Source organism: Ictidomys tridecemlineatus, chromosome 8, assembly GCF_052094955.1.
Source record: "Ictidomys tridecemlineatus isolate mIctTri1 chromosome 8, mIctTri1.hap1, whole genome shotgun sequence".
In the NCBI taxonomy this organism is placed as follows: Eukaryota; Metazoa; Chordata; class Mammalia; order Rodentia; family Sciuridae; genus Ictidomys; species Ictidomys tridecemlineatus.
This window is the reverse complement of record NC_135484.1, coordinates 112,671,280-112,684,734: the sequence shown is the minus strand read 5'-3', so window position 1 is coordinate 112,684,734 and position 13,455 is coordinate 112,671,280. Positions and strand designations below refer to the sequence as shown.

At 40.1% G+C, this 13,455-nt stretch overlaps 1 protein-coding gene across 4 annotated transcripts in view; it reads right to left on the bottom strand.

Moving 5' to 3' along the window:
• Btbd9 (BTB domain containing 9) overlaps positions 1-13,455 on the bottom strand; it is a 402,045-nt gene that overhangs the window by 134,189 nt on the left and 254,401 nt on the right. For all 4 annotated transcript variants that reach the window (XM_078020077.1, XM_021721934.3, XM_005318735.4 and 1 more), the window contains one exon: positions 11,399-11,508. In XM_078020077.1, the coding sequence (XP_077876203.1) occupies positions 11,399-11,508 (110 nt within the window). The remainder of the gene's footprint in view (positions 1-11,398; positions 11,509-13,455) is intronic.

Sequence of the window (13,455 nt, the reverse complement as noted above, 5' to 3'; positions counted from 1 at the left end):
ATTATAGCACCTTCACCAGTGGGTACTGTACAGGTGTAAAACAGAATGAGAAAACTCTACAGGTACTGGTAAAGAAAGACCTCCAAGAACACTGTTAACTGAAAAAAGTATGTGAATATGTGCTACCTTTTCTAATAAAAAGGGAAGAAATAAGAATATCTATGTATAATACCTATTCAAAACATTAATTTTAAAAGTTCCTAGGTTTGGAGATTTAGGACTGGTCTACTGGGTTAGGACTAAGCCAACAAAATTAGATCTTAGGTTCCCCTGACCACCACAATATCTTGCATGATCAGTGCCAGAGAAACATCTTGCCTATTATAATCTTGCTATTCATAATGCCAGTCTGAGGCAGAATCATGGTTTGTGAGAAGCAATATTCCCATGTGATATTGAACACATACCCTGAAATGTCCCATTTAAGAACAAGTTGTACACGCACGCGCACACACCCAGGCATAAACCCTACAAAACAAGAGCTGTAAAATCTTTTTTCAGGCAGCCTTTATTTAAAAAATAAAAAGTGGAGAGACTAATGAAAGGACACTATGCACCCAACTGACCACACTCTAAATTGAGACTCTTAAATGCAGGAAGTCATTTTCTACCCATCACCCCATACTATTCCCCAAGAAGAACTGCATCCCATTCCTTTTTGGGAACACAGGCCCTGTGGAAGCAAAAACAGACAGACATCACGCATTATTGTGGGGCCTTTACTTCTCTGAGATTTTTGTAAAACCAAATCTCTTATGAGAGAATTTCACTTTATCTTCTGCAGGGAAAAAGTGAACTACACACGTCAGTGTCGCTCTTCTTCTCCCATGCCCCACCCAATGCCAGGTGCTCCATGGGAAGGGGCTCTGGCTGTGGAGTGGTCAGATACAGCCTTTCACAGGATGACCATTGTGATTCTCTGGAGCTTCCACCTTAGGACTGAGCCGATGACCCCTCTGGCGGGAGCTCTTCCCTGGTGCCGTTCCCTCAGCTCAGGCTTCTGCTCCTGTTCAGTGACGCCACCATATCTGCTGAATACCCCAATACACCACTTATTTTACTGTGTTGTCACCTTTTAATTCCTCCTCCATTCGCTCACATGATTCTCAAGGCAGAAACTACACCTGTGTCTCTTTCTCTCCCCAGTGCCCAAGGTACACTTGGCAGCCTCTTAATAAGTGTCTGCTTAATGCCAAGTCATTTATAGTAGCTAAAGAAGTTAAGTTTCACTGACAATCAGAACCAGCCTTAATACCTGTGAGAAGAATCAGTTGGGAAAGAAACAGTCTCTAGCCTTGTCCAGACTTGCCAGGGAACTGCCTGCATGGGGCATGGGGGCCCCGGGTCAGGCTGGGCAGGGTGCTTCTTGCCACATTCTAACGCCTTCCTACACCAATGACTCCCTTCTCCCTAATCTCTGTTTCTGCTGTGGGGGACACTTATTTTTCTATATGGAGTTGTGAAGTACCCAAGGCATATTGTAGCCCTAGTTCAGTGGCTTCAAAGCCCATCACCATGCAGCTTTCCAACTCTGTTTACTTTCTGAGAAATTTTACAGCAATTCTGAACACACTGTTACAATCTTAAACTACTTCTAAATGAGAGTTGCAACTCTAGACCACTATTTCTATTTCCTGCCTTCAGCTCCTGAGAGGGAAATAAGTGTCACCTATTTTTGTTGCTACGTAAATTAGCACTTTTGTTGTGCTCTGTAAAATTTACCGAATTCTTCAAGGCTCAGCTCAACATGCAGCTCTTCGTGAAGCCTTATCTTATTAGGCAAGAAAAAACAAAGGTTTTCTTTATATCCCAACTAAATATTTAACCTTTCTCACTGCTTGTGCCTTTGCTATCCTCCACGGCACATGTTTCCAGCCTCACTATGTCGGGCTGTGCTGTCTCAGAGGGCGGGTTCCCCCTGCAAGGAGCCCCGTTCATGCTGCTTTCAGCCTTTGAGCTCCTCGCCTTCCCTGGCTCTAGCCTGCACCTCGAAGGCTGAACCTTTGCAAACTGCAGTTCAAGACTTCCCTTACTAGCCTGGCTTTTGGTTCTGCCAAAAGGGGAAACTGGTGGGAGACTGGAAGACGCTCCGAGGAAGAAGGCACGCTCCATTCCACCTGCCTCTGGTGGTGATGATGGTAGGGCAGCTGGTCAGGGGCACCAGTGCTCCTGTTCAAACAGGGTGGCGGGAGACAGGAGGGCCTGACAGCTTCAGCCAGAGTTCCTGTGCTTATGCTACCTATTTTGGTTGCCTTAGGCCAACTACTAACTAGAAACTAGAATTTTAAAAAGCCACCAGTCTTTCTGGTCCCATCCTGGTAGATACATAGAAAATACATAATAGCTTAGAGCTGATAAAAGGATTTTCTTCCTATTCTTTGAACAGGTTAAAGAATCCTGAATTTTTGAGCCTAGAACTCCATGTTCTAGTTAGTATATTTTAAGCAGAGAGCTTATATTTTCCAGAAGATCCAGGAGACTTTAAGAAAGAAAACTAGATTTCTGTAATGCTGAATATCACATTCCAATATCAATGTAGTGTTTACTGCTCCCCCAGGTCTTACTAAAAGCATTCTCTATTCATCTAGAAGACTCAGAGGAAGAGAAGAGCTATTTAATGAAGAAATGTAAATGGCCCTTAAACCTATGAAATGATGCTCAATTTCTCTCATAAGAGAAATGCACTTAAAACTGCTCTGAGATACCATTTCTTACCTATCAAACTGGCTAAAATCCATTGGTTAGGCTGTGGGGAAGTAGTTTGAATCATATAATGCCAGTGTGAATTTTAAAATGGCACCATCTCTATAATAGTGAATTTACCAATGTCTAACAAAACCCTCTGTGCATTTACCCTTTGATCATGCAATCCCTATTCTAGGAATCTATTTAAAGATAGATTAGCAAAAATGGGGAAAAGATCTATGTACAAGTCTTTGCTACTATTTCTAGTAGCAGAAGACTAAAAACAACCCAAATTGTTCATCAAAAGAGAACAGATTTTGAATAAACTACAACATATCTGCATCAAGACCCGTGAAGCTACAAACAGGAATAAATGATATCTTTCTATGTAGCTAGCACCAGAGTAAGCATTAAATACAGAAAAGGTGAAGAAAAAGTATGCTGCCAATTACTCGAAACAGTGAGGAATACAAAATATATTAACATATATTTATATATACCAAACATTTATTAAATAGGATAAAAAAGAGGGAAAAGAGATTACTTATGGGGTAGAGGGAACAAAAAAAGAAGCTTGATTTCTCTGACTATAGCTTTTCTTTGTAGACCTGATTTTAAAACCATGTATTTCACAGTTATAAAACAAAATTTTTTAATTTTTTTGTTTTGTTTTAAAACCAGAATATTCACTGGTGACTAATTACTGAAACTCTCAAGCTGAACGGAGTGCCCCAACAGTTGCTCTCTGGGTTAAGGGTTGCTCCTTCGTAGAGTCCATGCTTGACTGTGCGATACACAACTTTTAGATGCCTCCTTTGACCAGTTCTGGTGGAATTTTATTTTGAGGCCTGGACACTTCAGTATACTTTATTTTGCGTTTAGCACAGTAGCCACATTTGCCACAGGTCAACTTCTAGAGGTGGCAGGCCTGGAGCACAGCAATATGACATGTATGTCCTACTATGATGCTTTCCAAACAATGATGTTTCCTTTGTCAACTGGCTTCTACCACAGAGATGAAAGAGCTAAAGCAAAAAATGCTTTAAAGGCAACCCCTACATAATGAAAGCAAAGTAGAATAGAAGAACTAACAGTATACTGAAATAGTGAGCCACACAGAATTATTTCAAGTAATTTAAAAATACGGTAATTTGGGGGGATATTTCCAGTGCAATATGTTCTGAGGACACAAAATAATTGTAAAAATCTTAAACTATTTTCAGTAATCATATGTCTCATGAGTTTTGGTACTGTTATTCAATAGCTATTTTGTATGTACTAGGGATATTGAACTGTGTCACTGGTGACCAAGATTTTCAATATGGAGAAAAGATGATGAAAGACAGATTGAGAGGTTAAATAACAATCTCGGAATATCAAATTTGAAGTGTCATATGTATTCATGATCTATTTTATGTGTTAAATATGTGATATACAAATATTTAAGAATATGTGCAGGTATGTTCTACTCTGCCTACTGAAGGCCTGGAAATAGTGACACTATACAAAGATATCTACTGTGCCTACACTGAGGTTTCCAGATGTCATTTCACACTAAACAGAACCAAGGTTTCTTGAAGAAATGGCTGATTCCAGACCAAAGGCAAAATGTACAAGATAAACCTGGTACATCTTGTCAAGCCACAAATCAAAGAACTATTGAGGACTATTGAAGATATGTCAAAAGGGCTCCAGAACAAATTCAAAGAGGCTAAAGATAATAATGTGAAGATCAATAATAATAACTGCAATTGTTTAAAAGATGCCAAATGTGTTTAATTCCATAATCTCAAAATGATATGTACCTGTTACCCCCTAATAATTCCCACAATCAAAGCTCTTTGGTCACCTTTTGGGGATGCTAGGGAACACTTCTTCACTTTAAAGACTGGTAAATAAAAGGAAAAGCTATAATATTTAGACTTCTCTCCCTATGCAAACTGCATCTTAGGATTACCAAGCAAGTTTTCAGGGAATTCTTCTCTTTCTAGCTACTAAATGAAGAAGGAATGACAGACTATAACCACTTTGCAATACCAAGTTTATGAAGTTATGGATCTAGGAAATAATTATCAATGGATGTGAACATCTTAAATAGAAACAACCAGAGCTTTTCCATGCTTGATAGACACACTTAACATTACTATGGAGCAATGCTATCTAATACTACTAATAACAACAACAACAACAAAACATCATCAATAATAATAGTTGAATCTGACTTAGTCTCTAATTACTGAGTTATTAGAAATGGAATGGCCAGGCATGGTAGAGCATGCCTGTAATTCCAGTGGTTCAGGAGGCTAAGGCAAGAGGATCACGAGTTCAATGCCAGCCTCAGCATCTTAGCAAGATCCTGAGCAACTTGGGGAGACACTGTCTCAAAATAAAATATAAAAAGTGCTGGTATATGGCTCAGTGATTAAGCACCCCTGGGTTCATTCCCTAGTATGAAGAGAGGGAGGGAGGCAAGCAGAAAAGCGATGGATATCATGCTAAACATTATCATGGGGATTCAGTGATCAAAATCTAGGCTGTCGGAAACTACAGGACAAATCTAATTTCTTCAACAAATTTTAATGGGGGAGGAGTGGAAGAGAAAGAAAGACAAGAGACAAGATAAATGAAAGGAAACCTGTCGATTTAAAGATATTTAAGGAGAGAAATGAATTCCAGTAGATGGGGTAGAGAGAGAAGATGTGAGGGAAGGGGAGGGGGGATAGTAGGGGATAGGAAAGGTAGCCGAATACAACAATTACTAATAGGGCATTATGTAAAATTGTGGATGTGTAACCAACGTGATTCTACAATCTGTATTTGGGGTAAAATTGGGAGTTCATTACCCACTTCAATCTAATGTATGAAATATGATATGTCAAGAGCTTTGTAATGTTGTGAACAACCAATAAAAATAAAAAATAAAAATAAAGACAAATGACAATGAAATAAAAAAAGGATTTGTAAAATAAAATATTAATGTCCTAAAAAAAATAAAGATATTTAAGTCATAACAGCTATTGGCATAAGCTGGACCTTATCTGAATTTATTGATGGCACTAGGGATCAAACCCAGGGTCTTGCATATACTAGGAAAGCACTCAACCACTAAACCACAACCTTAGCCCTGCTTTTTTTTTTTTTAATAAATTCTGATTTTAACAACTCCTAAAGCACAAACACTCTCACTCCAGATTTTGAAACAATTAGGAAAAATTCAACACTGACTGGATATTTAATGCTTTTAAGGAATTACTATTCAATTTTGGGAAACTATGATAGTGTTATGATTATGGCTACAAAAATAAGGCCTTATATTTAGAGATATGTAATAAAATATTTATGGATGAAATAATAAGATGTCTGGGATTGGCTCTAAAATAATCTGATAGAGGAAGAAGTCACAGAGAGTTAACTAGGTTGTCTGTGAGTTGATAGTTCTTGAAGACAGGTAATGGGGACTATTTTTTCTGTGTGAATGTAAGGGCAAGATGCAGTGAAAAGGAAGATTGGTCACAGAGGGGGAAAAAAACCCAGAATTGGTACTGAGAAATGGGGCTGTTTCTGTTACTAAATTAACCATGTGGTTCTAGAGTTTTTGGAGTTTTAGAGAGGAATTTTGAAAAGTTTAGAAATGCAAGCTGGAAAGTTTTAGAATGTTGTAAGTTTAATGGTCAATTTTGGAGGAAGCACAGAAAACCAGAATGCCAATAGGCCTGTGGACAGTAAAACTTGGCTTATGAGGTTTCAAAGGAGAGAAAGGACTCTATGGGAATTGGACTAGAGGCTGTTCGTATTACATTCTGGCAAAAACAAAACAACAACAACAACAACAAAAAAAAAAAAACTATCTACATCTTGCTTATGTCCTGAGACTTACTGTGAGGCTGAAATTAGAGGTGATGGCCTAATTAATTTGGCAGAGGAAATTTCAAGGCAGCACAGCACTCAAGTGGCAGCATGGATATTGCTGGTAGATTTGAGCCAAATTAACGGTGATAATAAGGAACAGGAAACATAAGAAAGATTTGAAAAATTGCAGTTTGTCCAAAAGAGTGCAAGTAAAACTGGGTGAGATTATAGCCACTAAAGATTCACTGAGTACTTTATCCAGACACAATAGGAAAAACAGCCTGAGAGCATCTCAGAAATTGGCAAGACCACATCCATCTCAGGATAAAGGGTATAAAGTAAAAATTTTTTTTTCATAAAAGAACACTTGGGCACCCTACTTGCACACAGCAGTCTAGGAAGATCTTTCACCATGCTCAGCTACCCAGTAACTCAGAGGCTGCTGCATTTGTGGTGCCTGGAAGCCTGGTTACCTCTCAAAATGTTGGCAGAGCTTGGCTTCAACCATGTGGTATTAGTTCTACAAGATTGTAGGATGGTGAAGTTAGGGGGTTATGGAGGCTTCCACTGTAATTTCAAAGGAAGGCCTAAAAAGCCAGGAAAAATGTGAGCAGTTTAAAGTCCCTGTGAGCTGCCATGGAGAGGGTGATGAGCGAAGAAGTAGAAAGGAAGCAAAAGTTGTGGTGAAGACCCCTGAGATTAAGAGATGCTAGTAACATGCAATGTCTACTGCTGAGAAAGCTGCAGGAGTAGAGACAAGCCAGACTGCAACTAGCAAGCCACAGTGGCGGAGCTACACAAGCCCTTCAGAGGGAACATCACAATGCCATGTGCCCCAGATGTTGGATGTGGAGCTACAGAACTTGTTTGCCCAGCTGGATTTGGTCTTGCTTTTGTTCCATCTCCTCTTTATATGCCCATATTTCTCCCTTGTGGAATGGAAATATTTACTGTATGCCATTACATAGTGGATATATATAACTTAATTTTGATTTTTTTATAGCAGTTCATACTGAGAGTTTGCTCTGAATCTTGGAAGAATTTGGGAACTACTGATAATGAACTAAATGTATTTTGCATTGTAAGATGGGCATGAACTTCTGGGGACCAGGGGTGGAATGTTAGGTCTCCCAAAAGCTCATGTATAAGACAATGCAAGAATATTCAGAGAAAATGATTAGATCATGACAAGGGTGACCTAATCAGTAAATTAATTCACAGTGGATTAACCAGGTGGTGACTTTAGACAGGGAGGTTATAGTGGAAGGAAGTATGTCACGGGGTGGGGGGGGTGGTGATGCTAGAGTTTATGTTGTGTCCTTGGTGAGCAGAACTCTCTTTGCTTCATGGCTGCCATATCCTGAGCTGCTTTCCTTCACCACACTCAACCACCATGATATTCTGCATAACCTCAGACCCAGAGATATAGAGTTAGCCAACCATGAACTGAACCTCTGAAACTGTGAACCAAATAAATTATTCTTGCTCTAACTCTTCTTGTAAGGTTTTTTGGCCACAGCAATGAAAATCTGACTCCAACACATTGTGGGATAAAAAACTTATAAAAGTAGCCAATTCTATTCTAATTTTTCTTCCATGCCTCACTGCTAAGATAGCTTACAGTTTTCTACAAATGCCTCCTAACAGAGGAGCAGTCATCATGGGCCTACTCTCCCAGGAGAGAATTCGTCCCAGCAAGATCCAGAAGCAGCCACAAAATAAGAAGGGGTTGTAGTGGCAGCAGCTAAGATGGACAGTTTGGTAGAGCTCAGAGGCAGTCCCAAGGATAAGACCCTAGAGAACCTCAAAGCTTCCCCATGAAACTGTGCAAGTAAAGTAGCATTGAGGAGAGACATGTTGTCCTCAAACATAGAAAACAAACTCTTTGGTAGGAAAAGAAGACTAAAATCTTATGCAGTTGATACTTTGTTTTTGTTTGTTCGTGGTGTACCAGGAATTAAACCCAGGGTGCTTAACCACTGAGTCACATCGCCATCCCTTTTTATTTATTTTTTATTTTGAGAAAGGGTCTCACTAGGTTGCTTACAGCCTCACTAAGTTGCTGAGGCTAGCTTTGAACCTGCAATCCTCCTGCCTTAGTCTCCCGAGCCACTGGAATTACAGATGTGCACCACCACACCTGGTGGCTAATGCAGTTATTTTTATTTGTATTATTTTCTGGCATCATTACATATTTTAAGCAGAAACATTAAAATCAGATAAAATACAAATATTTTTAAAGTCATTTTTTAAGGCCTATAGAAAAATGATTAGTGGAGTCTATCAAATTATGAAAGGATGACCAGGAATTGTAAAAGAAGGAAGTTCTGAACCTAGAAACATAAAAGTAAATTTTGATACTGTTTGGTTATTCATGATATTATTTTAGTTTTAATATGGTTTTTCCTGCCATGAAAATGCAGGGTTGATATCAGTGGTTCTTAATGGTTGATAGCATATTTCATAGGACATAGGAAGAAATAAGAAGCATGCATCTATGACTTAAAAACAACTTTGAGCTGGGTATGGCAGTGCACGCCTATGTTCCCAGCTACTTGGGAGGCTAAGGCAGGAGGACTGCTTGAGCCTAGGAGTTGGAAGCCAGTCTGGGCAACACAGTGAGGCTCTGTCTCTAAATAAATAAATAAATAAATAAATAAAAATAAAATTAAAACTCCTGGTGAATCTGACACACCAGTGTCCACACTAGAGTACCACTCCTTTCTGGGAGGTTCCTGCAGGGTAGCTGGCTGGGATCTGTGGGCTGCTAAATGTACCTGAGATAATCAACATGGAAAGCTGGCCATTACTATTTCAAACACCTCTCTAAGTGAAGCAAAGCTGCAATGTCAGACAGAGGATAATGAGATCCCCCTGTACTTCTTCACACTCACGCCACCTCCCTGTCTGCCCAGCACAGGCAGCTCTGAGCTGGGAAGACGTCCCAGGAAGGGCCAGAGGGGATCCCACTGCAGACCATCTGCTGGCAAGTGTACACATATAGCTGCCTGCCTGCACCACTGCTCCCATTTGGTTGAGGGACGATGACAGGAGGATGATTGCAGTGCTTTTTGTAGTCAAGCTTGTGGCCATCACAGAAAAGGGCTCAAAGAAAAGTGTTCAACCAGACTCCAAAAACACTTCTTGCATCTCTGCAATCTTCTTTCAGAGCCTGACATGCCTGCGACTGTCACTGCTTCTGACGGTACCAAGTGGTTCAGCTAGGACAAAACACTCACATCCTGAGTTTCACTCTTGTAATGGCCTCTCACACCAGATGGGCCTGTTTCTTTGATAATTACAGTGTCCTCCAACACTTTAGTAGGACTGATTTAAGTAGATGGCACCTTATGTGGAGAATGTTAAAAAAATGCAGCACCTGGGGCTGATTCGAGTATTGAGTAGCCCGATGCTACCCATGTTGTGAATAAGCAGGACTTTGGTTAGTGAGGACTCTCCAGGTTGCAAGGTCACACACACAGTGAGGCCTACAGTCTACAGAAGAACCTGGGTGAAAAGGAGGAAAAGAAGGGCCCTTCCTCAAACCTATACAGCCTACAGAGTTAAAAAACAGTAACATCAGGTAATGCTTCAAACTTGTTAACTTTCAAAATTACTTAAAAATACAGAAATCAACTTTGATATTTAATATTAAAAGTTATATCCATAACAAAGTTAAAACTAAAACAATGGTTTTAGTTGAGCTCTAAAAGTTCTCTATACACTGGAAATTTTTAACTCCTGCTACTTTATTAATATTATTCTCCCAAATTCCCATAAGTAAAGGATTAACAGGCCACAACAGGTGTTAGGACAATTTAGGCTGTGACCATTCAAAGAACTGGTGAACATCCGTGAGTGACACTCCTCTTTCCCATTCTAATCATTACCAAGTTTTCAGGACATGCGTCGATATGGACATGGGTCCCAATAGTGACAGGACTGAGATGGTCTAGAGAACCAAGTCCGTTGGAAAAGACACACGATTCTGTTTTGGTGCTGTGAGGCAGGAGCATCTCAACCTCCTACTACCTCTGAACATAGGGAGTAGAGACACATTTTCAAAGATCTTTTTAGTTTAACAATGATCTTTACAGGAGGGGAGTAAAGACATGTGAGTATGGGAAAAAGAGAAGAGGGATAGGTAGTTTGAATGAGAAAAGCCACTCGTGATACATTGTGATCCATCAACCCGGGATTGACTGGACACAGTGCCCAGCTAAGCATTACCTTACAACGAACCAAAGACAAGCACATCAGAAAACAAGCAAACAACTAATCCAAAATTCAAAATACCTTTCAACAGATCGGTCAGGCAGTATTTCCCATCTAATAACTTGACTTTTGCAATGACAGTTCAATCACTCGGGTCTCACTGAAATTATAGGCAGGCACTTTCCTGAGGTGAACTTGGCTAAGCAGGGCAAATATGGCCTGACACATTTGTGAAAGGAAGATACTCCCACAGCTGAGCACACCATTCATACCAAATCAAAAGCCAACATACTGTCTTAGGCCTAGAAAGTACGAGCATCCGATCAATATCAGACCGACTTCCTCCCCAATCTCAACTGCCATTAAACTATAGAAAAGCCTTTGGTATGAAAGCCTTTGCCCGGCTATCAAGAGTATTCTCTACATTGCAATTCTGAATGAATCACTAGAATATTTTGAATTCTTAACTACTAGTACAATATTTATATTCTTTTCCTTTAAGTTTACTGGAATTACTATTTTGACTGCTTCTAAAAATGTAAGCCATCTCCTGTCATTAAGCCAGAGTCCTTAGATCTGATTATAATGAGTTAATGGAATAACAAAATATCTTAGCATACATAACAAAAAAAAGTATTATAATACTTACCGATCAGACCCTTCTCCAGAGTGAAGATTTTGTTTGTAAACATACATTCAAAAGCCACAATGTGAAAGATCTTGTTTACTGTATTGTGAGTCCCAACTATTCGAATATATCTAAGGGTAAAAAGAAAAGAAAATCTTTTAAAATGAACTCCATTATAATCCAAGGATAAACAGGATAAGGTCCTTCATTTAAACATATAGTGTACCAGGATATGAACTAAAGGAGACTTTGAACTTGACTTCAGATCCTGAATTTCCTCCTCAGCTGGCTCTAACTAAGCCTAAAATAATTATAGCAAAGTCAAAGTGATGTCACTTCCCAGAGAATTAAGTAAAACTTAGATTTACCTAGAAAATCATGCTAGGTACTGTTCAGGTCAAGCCTTGAATGTCAGTACTCGTGTATGTCCACGAAACATTTACATTGGAGAATAGCAAATAGCTTCTACCTGGCCCAGGCTTAGGAATGTATCTGTGCACATGTGCACAAATATAATCAAAATCAAATGCCTTCCAACTCAATCGAAGATTTCATCCACTGGAGACAAATGCATGAAATCAATATTGCTTTCCTGTTTAAAAGGAGAAATGCAAATAAACTACCGAAAACCCTTCCCGGTGTCTTATTTTAGTACTGCTCCTAAGTGCTAGTAGTAAGTTAACCCCATATACTTACGCCAGGCCGCCCACCTGACTGCTGGGAAGCCTTCTCCTGACCGGAGGAAGTGATCAGCAGAGGTGGCCCAGCCTGCTCTGCAGCCTCCCTCCTGACCACACACATCTGGCATCTACACATGGTGCAGGGTTTCACTGGGCAGGTCTTGAGCATCTTGGCCTGTTCACCCTTCGCTATCTCCCAAGAGGCTTCATCTTTGACAAACAAGCGTTAACCTTGGAGTGACTTGCTCCCTTCACTCTCCAAAGGGACTGATAGTTCACAGGTTAATGAACAGACAAACTCTTCTGAGTGTCACACAATTCTACAGGGAATGTGCACACACTGTCTTACGGAATTCAAAGGAAGAACCAGGAAAAATAACTAGATTAACTGATAATGCTCTTCCAAATTACGAACTATGCACTCGGAAGGATGGGGCATATTAAAGGAACAGATTTCAATTAGGATATGACAGACTGGGCAAGGCTTTAGTAATTTCTTCCCTCTGTGTGTAAAACAACCTTCGATTTAGATGATAAAATTTTACTTCTGAGTTAATCGCTGTTCACTAATTTGGTAATTTTCTTACATTTCTCATCACTCCGGGTTAACTGTATAATGTAAAAGCTGATTTTTAAAATTCACATTAAGAAGATTATATTTAGGGTTTTTGTATCATAGGCTATTTTCCCTCCTGTTTCTTCAGGCCCGAATCTTGGGCATTCCCTATGCACCTCATTTAGCCATCTGCTCCTTGACACAAGCTGATCGCTCATCTTCATAACTGATATTAATGTTATCTCCTGGACTGGCTGTTCAGTGTGCTCAGACTCACGGCAGAGAGACACCACTCTTTCTGCACCAAGAATCAGAGCTCTTTGATTAAGCAGGAGGTTGTCCCTGATCTCCGCTCTTCAGTCCTTAAGGCAGATAGGTGTTGATTTTACTGGGTTTAGTAGGTGGGTTCATTTAAAATATGTTCTTAATGGTCTGAGTAGGAAAGATTGTGGAGTCATCTACTACTGGCAGCAACAATCTCCCTGGTTGCTTTCTGGAAGGGAAGGGGTGTGTTAAACCTGGCACCTGGACCTGAATCTAATTTTGTCCATTTCCTTAAACCCACAGCAACTCAACCAGCATAGCATTTTCAACCGCACAGGCCCTGACAGCCTGCGTGCTGCTGTCTGAGACCTTGCAGGGAATGTGGTTTGGTGGAAATGGATCAGATCACTTTTCTCTTCCCTAGGTCTGGCATCATCCCAAGGAGAGACAGCTCTCCTACCGTGCAGAGTAGTAAGCCAGGAAGTGGTCAATAGTGAAGAGCAGGGCCTTTCCCTCCTTGGTGTTCTAAGGTCAAATACAGCCCATACTGACCTAAGGGGATGCTACAAAGCTCCTTT